The following is a 17,834-nucleotide window of genomic DNA, read 5'->3' as shown; positions in this document are numbered from 1 at the left end:
AGCCAGTGATAACTATTTTTTTTATTTTGCGCTAAAGCTAGCAGAAGATTATCGTTGGGATAGACTCTCCAATATTTTACCAAGTAATACATTAATGAAATGCTTAAATAGAGGATTTTTGTTGATTACTGGAAGGGGTCAAGATTGTCCCCATTCTATTAAAGACATACAGAGAATCTAGTAGAGAAATAAGTTGTTTCACTATATGCTCATGGGCCCCTCTAGACTAGAGAACGCTAGCTAAAGAAACTAATGAAGGAGTAATAAAGCCTAGTCCACCAATTTTCGTAAATAAGGATGCCAATTACGAGCTGAATTCACTAAATATGTTTTTAGTTATAGATTTATATTTTATCGCGAAGATATATTATTTACGTTGTTTTATTTTTTATTTGTCGCGTCCTCGAAAAGGGTAAAAAAAATAATAAATAGAAGAAATTGTTTTTTTTTAAATTTTTTAGTCATTAATAATTTTTCCCAATTTATTACCGCTTTGAAAGAAAGTTTTTAAAAAAAAAAAGTTTCGGAAAAAAGATAAAATTTATTCCTCTCAATTTTTTTAAAAGAAAAAGAATTCTAAAACAAAACAGATAAATATAGTTTTAGAAGTTAGAGTAAATTAAGTGTAGTAATTTTTATACTTAAAAATAGAAATTTAAGAGATTATAACGTTAACATTCATTGAGTTGATAGTTTTATAACGTTAAGATAATTGAGTTGATCATTTGTTATAACTTCATTGGTACCGTGATAACCCTAACCGTGTTGATAAATTTGAGTTAAATAAAATATACAAGGAAGTGTTGGAAAACGAGAAATAATATTGATAAAGTAGGATTGAATAATTATTAACCCAATATTACGCACATCATATTTGAATACAAATACCATAAAAAAGTATAAATTTTTAATAACATATTTTATTTAGTTTTATAGTTAATTTTGGCAAAAATGTAAGACAGCTATCAATATAGAAATTCTAAAATAAATTGTAGGGCTCCTCATATCTTATTTTTAGTTAATACCCAAATTAACTTTGTTCCAATTAGATGGAAATGAGGAAAACCTAGCTTAGCTCTGTTGATACTCAACGTTAGAGGGCATATGCGATATATATCACGTATCACGTAATATTTGCATTTTTTCAATTTATAAATTTTATGATTTCTCTTATACAAATTATTAAGGAACAGGAAGTTAAAAATTCTATTAACAAATGAAAATATATATAAATTATTCTTTAATAGTGCTTAAAATTTAAGTTTTAAGGTATTGGAACCAGACATAATACACATAAATGCAATATGAATTTGTTTTTTTATTATTAAATGGTCTTTATTTGCTATTCATAGTCAAAATATATTGTATTTTAGAAGATAGTTGATTCTAAATCAGATAAGGAAATCCTTAATTCAAGATCATCAGATATTGATACAGGTAAATTATAAAATATGATTTTTTTATAATTATTCTAAGTACTTATAGAGGTAGTTACCCTGTTGGAGATTGTGAACGATTTTATAGAAAGGAACGACGGAAAATTACAATTCAATATCCAACAGCTTTAAAAGTTTACAATAGGGAGGGGTAAATTTAATGGATTCATTGAATACCTTTATATCGACTTCACATAAGATCACGTAAATATGATGCTCATAAATTCTTGGTTAATGTATAGACGAGCTATGTAGGTTTAAAGTTAACAGTATAAGAACAAATGTCATTATTAATTTTTAATATTTCAATAGAAGGTTATATGTGAGTGTAATAAAATACGAACTCTAGCTAAAAAACTTAATAACGATTTATGCGAATATAGAGAAAAATGATGCAAGAGACCGACAAGTCTTATTCCGCTAAAATAAATAAGACATGATTTTATAGCTCATATGCCAAAATATAGTATAAAGGCGTGGGGCAAGAACCCTGAATTTTAATGGGTTACTAAAGAGATTTGTGACAAATGTATTTTTTTACGGTTTAAAATTTTTTTTAATTTAAGAAGGGCTAATTTAAGACAAAAATAAGTTTTTTTTTTATATTATATCATTTCTTGATATCGCAATAGAGAGTTAAGGAGGTAAATTTAAACAAATAATAGAAGAGCATAATGGCGAGGACTGATGATAGACTTAATTACCTGTTTAAGGGTTAATAAAGGATTGAACTGATTGTGAGATATGCAGGAAAATAATGAGAAGAAATTCGTATAGAAATAGAGCGAAGATGAGACCGAGATTGAATTCAAAAAGGAGGAGGGGGGGGATTACTTGTTAACTGTGGGGGGGGGGGGGGGCAAGGGCATATGGTCAGGGATTGTCGGTAGAGAAAGGGTTTTAGTGTGGAAATAATATAATTAGCCCCGCATTGTCCGGAAAAACAAGATAAATTGAACTGTGCCGGTTATAGGAGATTTGGTCATAATAAAGAGGAATGTAGTGTAAGCAAATATAATAGAGGTGGTTTTCCGCAATGGGGACAGAATCAAAATATTCATAATGTGCGGGCTAAGTGAAAGGAACAAAGAGATAATTGTGCTTAATTTTATGGAGATTTTAAATGTCGGAAGGAAGGACATGTGGCGAACGATTGTGTAAATTGATTAGTATATGGTAATGGAGAATATGCAACGACAGCGTCTATATGACATGATTTTCACTGGATGCAAACCCCCTTAAAAACCTTTGCCTACCTTTATTATTATTTTCACCTTTATAATTATATTGATACTCTTTTCAGAGAATTTATAAAGATAACTTAAATTAATCTATCTTTACTACCAACTATCGATATTTTGTGAATATAAAGAATTTATTTTTTAGATAATAAATTCAATTAAAACCTCCATTATTTACAATGAATTAATTATTATGGCATTATGAGCTTGCTGATTTGGAAAACAATGTGTATGATTGTTTGCAATATATAGATTTGGTCAATAATTGTATTATAATAATTCTATAATAAAAGTATTAATTTTTACAGCAATAAATTTTGTTCTATTTTATCTCAAAATTTAATAGATAATCCCCCAAAAAATTTATCCTAAAAAAATTTATCCTACCCCCATTAAAGCAGCCTACCCCCTACCCCCTCAAAAAAATAGGATGCAAACTGTTCCTACCCCTCCCGCTCATGTAGACGCTGTGCAACGAGAAGCGGGGTGTAAAATATAAAATTTTTCAGAGGGAAGTTGTGTTAACATGGTGCGGGAAGAGGTATCACATGACCTAGATTATTGATTAATTTTGATGAAAGTGTTGTATTGAAGATATTTGTTATATACACAAGAATTTTTGGGATGGGCTACAATAGGTGTCGAAGTATTCGGCCAAATAAAGCGAATATGGAAGAGGAATAGAGGGAAACAAGGGGGACTCATCAAAGAGTATTAGAAGGGACGAATTGGGGAGTAATCGAGGGGCTCATTGGGGAGTATTCAGGGGGCTCAGTGGGGAATAATCGGAGGATTCAGTAGGGAAAGAGTAGACATAAATATGTATATGTGCGTTGAAATTTAAAAGGAGAGAGGTGAGGTGTTAATTTTTGTAAAAGTGTAATATATTGTGCTTGGATAAGTTTCAATATTTGGAGAAAGAGTAGACACAAATATGTATGTGGGGTCAAATTTAAAAAGAGAGAAGTACAAAAGAGGTGTTTAAAATTTTTATAATATATTGTGCTTGGATAATTTCCTATATATCAAAGCGGTGAAATAGAAAGGAAAGCTAATGTTGATCGACCAAGTCATGGGATGAAGATCGACGATCATATGCGATAATTTATTTTTGTATTACCAAGAAAAAAAAGTAGAAAGGGTGTTTTAAAAAAAGAATTGATTGTGCCAATGGATATAGATTATCAACTTGTGAAAAAAAAATTATGGGAAATATTTGTTCAAACTAGATGAAGACTATGGAGACGAATCGTTAAAATTGGGAACAGATAACTAATATTCGTTCTAACTAGATGAAGTCTATGGAGGCAAATCATTAAAGTTGGGACTAATATTAGTTCAAAATCTATGAAGACAATGGAGGTTAATCATTAAGGAGTCAAGCTAACTAATATTCAATCATAAACGATGAGGCCAATGCTTACATCAGCGAAACTATTGGGATTTTGAAAGGATAGACAATCACTATACGATCAAATTGGAAGGAAGATAAATTCATATATTGGCTCATATTGAAATTCTATATTATTCAGATGAAGAATCGAATGGGGAATGCAAAATGTATGAAAACATCAATATTGGACATGATTAAGTAAATCGATGAATTTGATTTCTAAAAGTATTTATATTCTGAAGTTACAACTCGATGACTGGAATGGGTGTTTAAAAAATTCATTTTGGGTAGAACATGTGATGAGACTATGTTTTTTTATTTTAGATTTATTTTATCGCGGATACGTTGTTTTATTTTTTTTATTTATTGTGACCTTGAAAAAGGTTAAAAAATTAGAGGTGGGCGCGGGCCGTGAAATTAGGCATAACCCATCGTGTCACGGCGTGAGTGTGAATATATTTTAAATTCCAAGGCGTAACTGAGCGTGATCGGCTTTCCCAAAATTTTCCCCGGGCGTGATCGGGCGTGAACATAAATTTCCCATGAATCACGGAAATTTTAATTTTTTAAATTGTTTTTTTATAAATATAAATTAGCAATTTTATAATTATATATATTTTCTTATTTAATTTAGTTCTTTTTTAAAAAAGAATAATGAAAGCTAAAAATCTTCCGCATTTTATAAACAACATCCGGTATCATTTAGTTGGTTCTATTTTCTTTTTATGTTTAGGTGTTTTTTGTCGCGAGACTTTATGTTAAATTTTGCTTAAACTTTTTACAGAAAAGTCAGTTATATTTTATTTATAAAGATCTTCAATCTTTAAATGCAACAGAAGGTGAAGGATTTTACAAGCTAGGCCAAGAGATTGTTGGTGTTACATATGGATAACAAAATATAAAAGTTGTGAACTGGAAAACTCTCATGAATACTATAGGTCCAAAAATATACCATGTAATAAAATTTAAGATTAAAAGCATGGACAATAATAATTACTTGTCCATAATCACTGATATTTGGACGGATGACTATAAAAAATCTAAGTTTTTTAACCATTATAGGACATATTATCATTAAGGATTTTAAATTAAAAACATTTGTTTTGGACACAATGACAATGGATGAAAAAAACGTCAAAATTAAAAGTGTAATCAATTAATTTTAGGAGAATATACAGAAGTAGAAAATACTTAAATAAATGTGTTGTGAGTGATAACAGAGCAAATCTTATAAGTGCATTCAAAGATTACGAAACGCTTGCATGTATATGCCATATACTAAATAATATTATGCATTATATTTTTGACAATTGTTTAACTGAAATAGCCATAAAAGGCTTAATTCTAGATTCGAATTTCAAAAGACTTAAGTTTTTAATAAAAGAAGAAAATGATATATATAAAACAATCTTGAAAATGCTAAATGATATAAAATTAGATGATATGCATAAGTCAATGCCAACTATCATTTTTAACTTTCCTAACTTTCCTAAACTCATAAAAAACCGTATATTCTAAATGGTCAATACCAACTATCACTTTCCTAATTCATCTTACACTCATAAAAGACCGTATATTCTAAGTAAAAAATTTAGAGAATTTTTAGATGCATCACCGATGAAAGCTGTGAGGATAACCTTAAAAGATTCATATAAGATAAATAACAAGACAATATTTTGAAGTTTTGGAAGCAGGAATATTCATTTCCTTTTTTAAGAAAATTATCTGGTAAAATTTTGTCAGCTGCAAGTTCGGCTTCTAGTGAAAGTATTTTTTGTTGCCAATCTCTTATTAGAGGAAAGGCGTACACAATTGAAATAAAAAAAGATGGGCATTCTTCTTTTTCTAAATAAATTTAGATTTATAGATTGTATTTATTTTTGTTATTAATATGGATTATTAAATTAGAGAAATAAATAGAATGAATTCAAAAAAGTGTGAATTTATAGCAATAGTTTAGAAAAATTACCGTGAATTTTCGGGCGTGAATCAAAATATAGCTTGTCGTGAGCGGGCGGGTCGGAATTTTTTTAGTGGTAAGCGTGAATGGGCGTAAATTTTTTTATTGCCACGTGAGCGGGCGGGCTTTAAATAAAAAATTAGGCCGGCACCCACCTCTAAAAAAAATAAATAGAAGAAATTGTTTTTTTTTAAATATAATTTATTTTATTTAAATTATTATATTATTTTTTTTATAAACATTTTAGTCATTAATTTTTCAATTTATCATATTTCGTTTTGAAAAGTTTTTTAAAAAAATAAAAGTTTTAGAAAAAAAAAATGTACAATTTATTCCTTTCAATTTTTTTAAAAGAAAAAGAATATCGAAAACAAAACGGTTAAAAATATTTTAAGAAAAAATCTTAGATTAATATAAGTGTAGTAATTAAAAAGGAGTTGTTCATTGGGTTGATAGTTTTATAACTTTAACATTCATCGACTTGATTATTGTTATAACTTTAACAACTAAATTTAAAAATGGTTCTATAAATAGTTTAAAACTTCTGAGCCCAATTAGCTTGGTTTGGTCAAAGTAGCATGCTTATTGGTAGAAAAAATGAGTCAAACCTATCCCAACCAAATGGGTGATCTGATCGACCAAATATTTCGAATCGAGCACCACTGATTAACCAACCCAGAACTAGCAATTAATGTAATCATACATTGTTTATTTTTCGCTCATTTATATTTTATGTAAATTTTTTTAATGAAAATAAAAAGGTAAAAACAAAGTGAATATTCTTATTATCCTTATTAAGGTTATAACACTACCAATATCCCTTGATAATTGAGAAATGCAACAGAACATTTAAGCCCGTAATTGGACAAAAAGAAACGCTTTAAATAAGGAATAAGAATTAATGTTTAGGCTCATCAAGATTTGGATGATTTTATGTAAGGTTAATGTTAGTGTAAATTTTTTTAAAGAATTTGAGGCAAGCATTGAGACTATTACGTTGAATAATCTTAAACAGTAATGTCGTAACCAAATGAGACCCTAGAATGCAAATTATTAAATGAAAAAGGGCCTTAATGGTCTCCTTGTTGAATGCCTTCCTCTGTAATAAGGAAAATGGAACCAGAATTAAGAGTAATTTTGGAATCATAAAAAGCCTTTATGAATTGGCAATATTCGGGAAGGTGGAAGGAATAAAGATTTTCCTGATTAAAATTGTATGGGTTTGATTTAAACACTACAAGAAGTTTATAAACTTACATCTAAAATGATTTTTATTAAATTACTTTTGCAAATCTGCATATGAAATTTCAAATAATACGGGTCATTCATTCCACGTCAAATCGACCAAAAAACGAGATTTTCAGATGACAATCTTTAAAATGAACCAAACTTGGTGTTGGTATGATAATTATTTATTTAGTATGTTTTAGTAAATTCAAAATTTTAGAGTGCTAGCTCAATCAGATTCAAAGTCGAAAAAGCGTAATGTGTGATTTCATTCTATCTTGTTTTTTAAATAAATACTTAAGATAGAGTAGAGTTACAAATTATATATCATTTTATAACCCTTAAATTTTACATTGGAAAATATTGAAAAAAAAAATTAAAAATTTCAAGTGTTTTCTTATTCCCGGTAAAAATAAAAAATTAACATTGTTAGGAAGGGATTTTTTTGGGTGTTGATATTCTCTAAAAATGTTTATGACCTTTATATTAAACTATTAAATAAAAAATCTCGATAGACATTTTTGTTTTTTAAATTTTTATAATATATATAAATAAAAAAATAATATAGATGGCGTTATATTCAAAAATAATTATAATATAATATTTTTAATAAAAATATGAATTGTATTGGAATTAAAATTAAAAAATCAATTGAGTATAACTAATATGATGTCCTGGGGCGATAATGTAAGCAGGCATTACAGATATGATTATTATTATTAGGACGCTATGCAAATAATTATATTTTAAAATTTTATATTCAAACTAAAATAATAACATATCTAGTATAAATTTTACATATATATAACCAAACCATACTATTTAGAAGGGATTAAAGTATGACGCCTCATTCCAGAAACTCGGGAAATACATACTGTATTTCCTTTAAGTTTAAGTAAACTTAAATCAAAAATATATTATATTCATATGTAGAGGAATTTTAAATTAACAATATCTCAAAATATTTTTATTAAATATATTATAAAAAAAATTTTAATATAGCGCCATCTATATTATCTTTTTTTAATTTGTAAAAATTTTAATAGTTAAAAAAACAAAAATGACTATCGAGATTTTTTATTAAATAGTTTAATATAAAGATAATAAACATTATTAGATAATATCAACACCCAAAAAAAATCCCTTTCTAATGTTAATTTTTTTATTTTTAGCAGAAATATGAAAACACTTGAAAATTTTTAATTATTTTTCGATATTTCCCAATGTAAAAATTTAAGGGTTATAAAATGATATATTATTTGTAACTCATCTTAAGTATTTTTAAAAAAAAAGATTTAATGAAATCACATATTACGCGATTCTCGAGTTTGAAGGCGTATATATTTGGAGCTGGTTGAGCAGGCGGTCTAAAATTAGGATTATATTAACATCTACAACATAAATAACTACATGCCAAGTTTCATTCATTTTTGAGATGATCGGCCGAACTGGACGATTTGTATTATAAAATTTTGTTTTCAATATGTTTGGAATAAAAAATGAGAAACTAGAATAATTTTAAACCTAAAACACATTTATAAAAATAATCCGACACTTTAAGATATTATATGATAAAAAATTTTAATTTAACATTCCTAAAAATGTAACAGACTAAGGTTACCCTTTTCAAAATATAACTAGTTATAGTTCCTCAAAAAAGGTTAGCTAGTTACATTATTAACACTAAATATTAAGGTAAACAATTTTCGATTAATGATAAAAACTAACCTAAATTGCGCAAACACACTTATACCAGAAGGTATGTCAGACATAAAGTTTGTTGAACCGTAAATATTTGATTTCCACTTGGTATGTGAAAATGTAATAATTAATCGATTCAAGGAATATTTTATCATAGTATCTGCCAAGCTGGAAGAGAAAAGTCCATAATGAATCATGTTAGGACCTAATAAAATCAAAAACATTTATATAGAAAATTTAGAAAGTTATATAATACTACTTTTCAGTGTTGTTAAACCTTCAACAAAAAAAGCGTCCAGGTACAGGAATAAAATTTAAAAATGGGTTCGAGTCCAGGGCACAAATAAAAGTGACTCAAAATAAGATTTTTTTATTCATTTATTATTATACTTCAATATATACACATACATAATTTACAAATAAATAATTTAAAAAAAGAAATAATTTATATTTTAAATGTTTTATTATATCGCACAATCATAATATCTTCTAAAATATCATCCTTGAGATTTCCATGTAAATTAGAGAATAAATATTTCAAAGATGAAAATCCACGTTCCACGCTGACCTAAAATAGATAGTTATCTTTATAATACATAAATTATTGTACTTGTGTCGCCGGTACAGCCATGGCGATTCTATACAAGATATATATAATTCTGAATATTTTGAAGAATTTTCTTCCTTTTAAAATATTTGTATCCTTATTTATTCTCTTAACTTCTAATAAATTTTCTATTAAGGATGTAATAGGAATTTTCCTTTCTATCTGATGAAATTTGATTATTTTTCTCTATCTAAAAGTAAAATTTCAAGCTCATCAAAGTTGCTTTCATTGTCATTATTCTCACTACAACCAATAGTTATTGTCATAGCCTCCAATGTGTTGTAAATAATGGAGTTTGCGAATGCCATAAATCCCTAAGATTGTCTTTTGCCATCTGTTTTTGCTCAATACTCAATAAAAATTGATATCAAGGGTCTAAATATAAAGAAGTGTGTAGAACACTATTTTGCAAATATTGTTGCTCTCGAATTTTCATGTAATATTTCGTATGATAACGACTAGTAGATCTTTGAAATCTAATCGGCATCTAATTCATATGCTATAAACATAATTGTTCTGATTGCAATCCTAATGATCATTTTTAAAGGAAATAATACACTAGTAAGGTCCTTTATTTGGCAAAAATCATCTTAAATTAAAAAAATATCATTACTTGCATACAAAATAATTCACTTTGAAAATAATCAACGTATATATAGCATTTTAATAAATTTACATAATAAAATATAAAATGGAAGTCTAGGAAGAAAATTGAAAGAAAAACGCGAATATAAAAAACGAAAAAAAGTTAATAGTAAAAAAAAAATTTATATTTTAATTTAAAAAAATTTTTTATGACACCTAAAACACTTGGACTCTCTACTTTTAAAAAGGGTCCGAGTACAGCCAAAATAAGAGGGTTCTTGAGGGTTCCGGGTCCTGGTCCAGGTTCACATCCCTGCTATAGTTACAATTAAATTGAAAAGGCAAAAAAAACTGAGAATAATATTTGCATATTATAGAACGAAGTTAATATTTATAATAGATGTTAGGAAAGATATAATACTAATAATATTTCAATTGAGTCATTTATCGTAGATGGTTTAAGACCTGATGCTATGATAACTATACCTTGGGCCATAGGAAAATCACTTATATGTGACTACACATGGGTCTCTTCCCTCAAACTTAAATATCAATCCACTTATACAGGCAGAAATTAAAATTATTGACAAATACAAAAATTTTAACAACTTCACATTCACTCCAATAGTTACTTCAAAAATGGCCATTTTTCGCCAAAATTTAACAATAAAATAAGGCTTTTAACAAACAAAGTCAGATAATTTTTATATATGCGTCAAAAAATTCAAGTAGAAATTTTTAGACACAATTAGGGTTTCTTTTTGGGAACTCAATTATAAAATTGTATTTTTAATTATATAGTTTTTTTAATTTTTATAATGTTTTAAAGTATTTTAATTTATTCTTATATTAAGAAACCAAATAAATCACACTAAAAAAATTAAGTAATTAAAAAAAATCGCTGAAAAGTGAAAATAATATATTTCATTTATATATATTTGGTAAAAACTATCTAATTTGGGCATCATTAGGACCAAGATTTGGCTTAACTTAGAAAGTTTCCCAATTTATCAAGACTTTTTACTTTCTAATAGTAGTAGGTTCCCGAATTATCAAGGGCTCATATTAGCCAAATTTGAATGCAAAAATTAAGGGGGATGGAGGGTAAGTTATTTAAATAGTAATTAGAGGTTTATGATGGGCGAGTTTCAACCTACTGATTTCATCGGCGTAAGTAATAAATTAAAACAATGAGCCAGGGATGGGCAGGTGAATTTGAAATATTGACGAAATGAGCTGAAGACTTATATTTATTATTAAAAAAAATTTTAATCCATAATATGGATTATTTTATAAGTTTAAGTAGAAATACATTTAAATAAAGGCTTATATTATTTCACAACTGAAACGCTCAGAATATTTTTAGTTTCCCAATTAAAAAAGGAAAAGGTTCAATCAAAAAAGGAAAAGAAATGCAAATATATTCTTAGGAAACCAGAATAATTATTGGATAGCGCTTTTTTTATATTTGGGGTAAATACATATGAAAAACCTAAAAAAAAAAAATAGGTTTCTTTGACATTTAATTAATGAGTAGGCTTAGAATCGAAAAATAATAGAAAATATGTAAGACATATATTGCGGACTTTATTTATCAAGATATCCTCATTTTTTGTTTATACGTGTACATTGAAGTGTTAAGCATTATCCTAAAAATATTTTGAAAATATTATGATTTGATAGAGTGTCGAGCTCAAAACCGACCACTTATTAAATATTCGATCGACCAAATTTGGTAGTAATATTAATTGAAAAATGTTCATTTTTGTTTTATTTATCTATAAATACGTGTAAAACAATATCCCAAAAAATATTTTAAAAATATCGTGATTTGGCCGATGACCGATTTGAAACCGAAATACTGCATTGCAGGCGTTATCATGGAAAATTCTTTATTTTTGGTTTATACGTGTACATTAACGTGCTAAGCATTATCCTTAAAATATTTTGAAAATGTTATGATTTGACCGAATGTCAAGCTCAAAACCGACCAGATACTAAATATTCGATCGACCAAATTTGCTAGTAATATTAATTAAAGATCTGCAAAGTTAGGGGCGGCCCGAACGGGCTTCGGACCGGGCTCGGGTCTAATTCTATTTAAAATAATCGGGTTCGGGCCGGGCCTAATATTTTTAAGAAAAATTTGGGTCGGGTCGGGTCTGACCTTGGAAATTTTTTAAAATATATCTAAATTTATCAATTTTATATTGAATTTTTTATGTAAAATAAAAATATTTGATTTTATTTATTGAAACTAAACGCCATATAAGATATGTTTTATTTTGAGTAATTATAAAAATTAATTTCTATATTTAAATAAATTCGGGCCTGGCAGGGTCGGTAAATTTTTTTTTAAAAAATTTTGGGTTCGGGCCGGGCCAGCAAAACTCTTTTATTAAAAAATTAGGCCCGATGCAGATCACTAATATTTATTTAAAAATGTTCATTTTTGGTTTATACATCTATAAATACGTGTAAAACATTATCCTAAAAAATATTTTGAAAAATTATGACCGAATGCCGAGCTCAACTCCTACCAATAAATAATCTTAATTATAATAAATTTTTAATGTTCCAAAAAAAATAATTTCAATATTACAAAAAATTATTCCTCCCTCCACCTCCGTCGAGATTACCAATGCCTGATATTTTTCAATTTCATTGAAAATTTATAATTCTAAAAATTTTAAATTATAATATTTTTAAAAATTTGCCATTTTCCTAAAGCTAAAATAATTGAAAAAAGTAAAAAATAATAAACAAATAAATAATAATTTTAAATATTAGCCGTTAAAATTTAAAATTATTATATAATTATAAATCATATTGTTTTAAAAATGTCTGATTTCCTGCCATATTTAAGTTGGTAAGCTAAGGCCGTGCCAGGCCCTTCTAATTGTCTATTTAAACTATATATCTACAATTTTAAAGTAATGAACATTGATATAAACAATTATCAATATAATACAATTGGTTACAATTTGGTAAACAAAAATATGGCGGAGTTTACATTATATATAAATCATGGCTTATTACAAAATGGTCGGAAATTTTTATGGATATCCCTGGTGAGTTAAAAAGTAATTAATTCAAATTTGATTAAAAAGTAATTATATAACCTCGTGCTTGCCTATTTATATGCATAGGACTTTATTGCTCACCCAAGTAGGGTACCCCTATTAAGTTTCCGACCATAAGACAAGGGAAGTCTATCTACTGATCTATCGATCATATAGAGGGGCTTATCAGCGCTGTATAAAATTAAGTATTTGGGTTTGGTGGCCTATTACCCACTATATTGGTGTTTTATTAACAAAAATATGTGTACTAATTATGCTATATAATATATTAGTGTCAAAGGCTCAAATATTAAAGATTATTTTGTTGCGGGGGAGATAAGGCACATTCCTCGGGGCCAGGGAAGCGTTCCTCGTAGGCCAAGAGTTCATCCGATCTGACCGTATTATTGCCTTCGTTTAGATTTAAAGTTTCGTCGAAAAACAAAAATGAGCTTTTCAATTAACATTAATTACTTACAAATTTGATCGTATATTTAGTAAGTCGTGGGTTTTGAGCATGGCATTCGGTCAATCATGATATTTCCAAAATATTTTTTAGGATAATGCTAACACCTTAAACCTAAAATAAAGAATTTTCCTTAAATAAGCCAACAATGCAGTATTTAGCGCATTCATAGAAAATCCGGATGATGATGAACATAAATTATATTACCACCAGATAATATAGGAAATGTCACAGGTGACGAAGGTAATGATCAAAATAATCGTCAGAACAATTATAAGATGTTGCAGGAAAATAGTCAGAATATGATAAATAATAAACAACCATCTAAAAGAATAAAAATTTCAAATATAAAATGGGGAAAAAAATAGTGAAAAGCATAATAAAATGATTTCAAAAGAACCAATTCAGTTAGAAAATTCATTCCCTAATATTAATATAAAATCTCCTATCGTATATTTTTTGATGAAGACATATATTCACTTATAACAAATTAAACAAAATTATATGTCAATCAAAAATTTGTACATTTTTATAGTGATTATTATTAATAAATATTATTTATTTTTTGTTTAAGGAAAATATCGATTTTTATATTTTATTTTGTGAAGAATATTATTATTGATTTTCGAAAATTTTTCAATTATTTATTTAAGAAATTATAATTATATTAGGAATATGGATTTATTATATTAATTATATTTTTACTAAGAATATAATGATGCAATTTATATTTTTTTTGGTGAAAATAAAATTATGGAGGAAAAATTAATTTTGGATAATTAGTGAATGTTTAACATTGGAGACGACGAAAGAACCCGGGAAAACTCAATTGAATTTTAAAAAAATTTAATTCGATATAAAATTATCTAAAATGCCAACATCGATTCCTATTAAGGAAAACAAAGATTCATTCACAACATCGTATCAAATTGGAGGCATATATCTTATTAAACGATATATCGAATAATAAAAAAGGGGGAGCACTCATATCGGCATTATCAACGTATGACTTAAATAAAGTTATTTTAAAATTCGCTCCTAAGTTCAATAATAAAATAAATGATAATATACTAGATTCTTTAATAAGCCAACGAAAAAAAAATAGCACCATTGGAAAGTTTCTAATTCATCAAATGTAATCAAAGAGATGGAGAAACCAATCTAGAATTTTTAAATTTACTAAAGGCGTTAGAACTAAAATGTAATTTTAAAGAAAAATATGAAGAAAATTTAAAAATGCAGATAATTAACGGATTAGAAAGCAAAGAGATCAAAACAAAGTTATTACTAGAAGAATGTATGGGAATAGAGGAAATTGAAAAACTCCTTCAAACCATGGATTTGATAGATGAAAAGAAAAAACAAAAGGTATATTTTATTATCAAGAAAGATACGAGATAAAGACATAATAGAAAATAAAATAGACTATATACAATACAATAAAAAGCATAATAGTAATAATAATAGCAAGGTTCAGGACCACTATAGTGACAATTATCCCCACCAAACGAGAGATTAGATAACATATTTACTAGATATAATAATTATGACAACTCGAATTATGGAAGACATAATAACGTTAACCCGCAGTAGATATAATAATGATAACAAATATTACCAACATAATAATTGGTATGACAACGATAATTATTATCACAAAAACAAATATCAATATTCTTACGATAAAACAGGGGGAAATTTCAACACAAACAATAATAACTATAAATACAACGACAATCAATATTACAGTCAGACTAAAAAAACTAGCTTCAAATGCGGTAGTGATCATCTGATTAAATCTTGCGATCAAAGCGGCAAAGAGGAAGATATATCGTATATATACTCGATGGATATCAAATTTTGTAAGGAAATTCCAAGTTAATCTAAATAAACCATAAAATATCTATCCTTAGTGAAAGCTGATGGACCATCGTTGATAGGAATAAACTGGATAAAGGAATACAGAGAATTAGTATGGAAAGAATTGATATTAGCAGGGAGGGAAGATACATATGATAATTATATAACAAGAATTAAAAGAGCTAACGGAGAAATAGGTCACAATATTCGATAAAAGTTAGGGAAATTGAAGAATATAGAAATGGAACTCCATTTGAGTATAAAAGACATGACCCCAAAATTTTGGGCCCCTAGGAAAATTGCACATGCTTTAAAAAAAAGGTAGACGATGAACCAAAATGGATTAAAGAAGACATAATAGAATCTATAAAATTTTCGGAATGGGCCAGTCCTCTGGTACCAATAGTTAAGCCCAATGGGAACATCAGGCTTTGCATAGACTATAAAATAACGATAAATCCATGGATGACACCGGACATATACCCTATTCCCAGAATACAGGAAATATTTAATAAATTAAGAAAAGGAGAAAAGTTTTCAACCATTGACTTTTCAAATGCATACCACCAAATAATATTAGATTCTGATTCGAGGAAGTATTAAGCTATTAACACTCATAAAGGTCTGTTTCAATTCAAAAGAATGCCATTCGGAATAACTCCGGCGTAAGCGATATTCCAAAGGACCATGGACCTAATTTTAGGAAAAATAATGGGAGCAGGATATTATATTGATGATCTAATAATTATAGGTTCTTCGGATGAATAGCATCTAAAAAATCTAGAACGAATGTCGGTGTTCGGTCTTAAAGCAAATTAAGAAGAGCGAATTTCTTAAAGAAAAACTAAAATAGGTAGGGCATGTCATATCCAGCAAAGTTCTTATGCCCTCAGGCGAGAAATTAGAAGTGATAAAATATGATACAATTACTGAGTAAGACAACAAATTGCAGTCACTAATTTCTAAAAAAATTTTAACGCGTTCAAAAAATTGTTCTAAATTTTATGATAAATTTTTTTTGAAATTTAATTTAATATAATTATATTTTTTAAATTTAATTTAATATAATTATATTTTTTAACACAATATATTAGCTATGTTAAAAAATAATATAGTTTTATTTTGATAATATAATTATAAACACAATATAATAAAGCGAATAAAAAGATATTTTTTTTATAAAAAAATTTTTTATTAAATTTTAATATCGATTGTTTTTTCAAAATTTTCATCTGATAGAACACTTGGCAGTTAATACCGCATTGGCTATACTAAAAACGTGCTCTACAGGGGCAGATGATGGGATTTGCTGTATTATACTTAATAAACAACTTTTTTAACGTGGTTATTAAAAAGATTTATTGTTTTGTCCTTTGCTTCAAAAAATTGATATAAGTTATCCTCCTCCAATCCATCCTTTACTTACTAGTCAAAAAAAGGATATCTCGAAATTAACAGTTCTTGCATCATCATTTCGATCGTTTTAAATGTATTTTTTCAATAACGCTGTAAGTTTATTTTTCATAAGTTCGTTCTGTGGAAGTTTTATCCTTGGCCATTGAGCTTGAATATTGGATGTATAATTGCAGAAAGAACATATTGATCTTTATATATATATGTTCAAATCTTCAAAAAATTAAAATATGTAATTAATTTGATAGTGATAGGTTTAATATCTTTTATTAATTCCATTCAATATGACCTATCAATGGTTGATCATATTTTAGGCCTAATTTTTTTTAATTTTAAAGTAACTATCGTTATTATTGGGACAAGCACAAATGCATTTTTTATTCAAATTTAATGATTTTACTTAGGTATATTATATAAAATAATTAATATTACAATCAAACGTCGTTTAAAATTAGAATTTGAAGATTGGACACATTTTACATTTAGAAAGTATTGAATTAATTCCTTATATATAGATGTTACTCTAATATATTTATCATATTTGGGCTATGGTACTGTTAATTCATCTGATTTTGAATCAGATAATGATGATGAAATAATAATATCTATGCTTATGCTATATTAATATAAACAGTATCAAATTGATAAACTATTATAATGGTGTGTTAAAAAATTGAAATGTGAAATGACTTTTTTCTTAAAAAATTCGAATTAATAGTAAATTTTTCAAATAAATAAAAATAAAAGGTGTTTTTAAAATTGAACGTCAAAGTTCGTCAAAAATAAAAGGAGTTCATTATTTTTTTCAAAAAAAGGAACTTCATTCACGAAGGCGTTCAAAATGAACGCGTTACTTATGAATTACTATCATCGATTTATAAAA

At 27.2% G+C, this 17,834-nt stretch overlaps 1 protein-coding gene across 3 annotated transcripts in view; it reads right to left on the bottom strand.

Moving 5' to 3' along the window:
- Positions 1 to 17,834, bottom strand: part of LOC135923167 (GPI transamidase component PIG-T-like) — a 92,107-nt gene that overhangs the window by 51,213 nt on the left and 23,060 nt on the right. For all 3 annotated transcript variants that reach the window (XM_065457765.1, XM_065457766.1, XM_065457767.1), the window contains exon 2: positions 8,986 to 9,163. In XM_065457765.1, coding sequence (XP_065313837.1) covers positions 8,986 to 9,163 — 178 coding nt within the window. The remainder of the gene's footprint in view (positions 1 to 8,985; positions 9,164 to 17,834) is intronic.

The sequence above is a fragment of the Gordionus sp. m RMFG-2023 genome, chromosome 2, assembly GCF_954871325.1.
Source record: "Gordionus sp. m RMFG-2023 chromosome 2, tfGorSpeb1-WG-v2, whole genome shotgun sequence".
Taxonomy (NCBI): Eukaryota; Metazoa; Nematomorpha; class Gordioida; order Chordodea; family Parachordodidae; genus Gordionus; species Gordionus sp. m RMFG-2023.
Note: the sequence above shows the minus strand (reverse complement) of the source record. Positions and strands in the feature narration are given on the sequence as shown.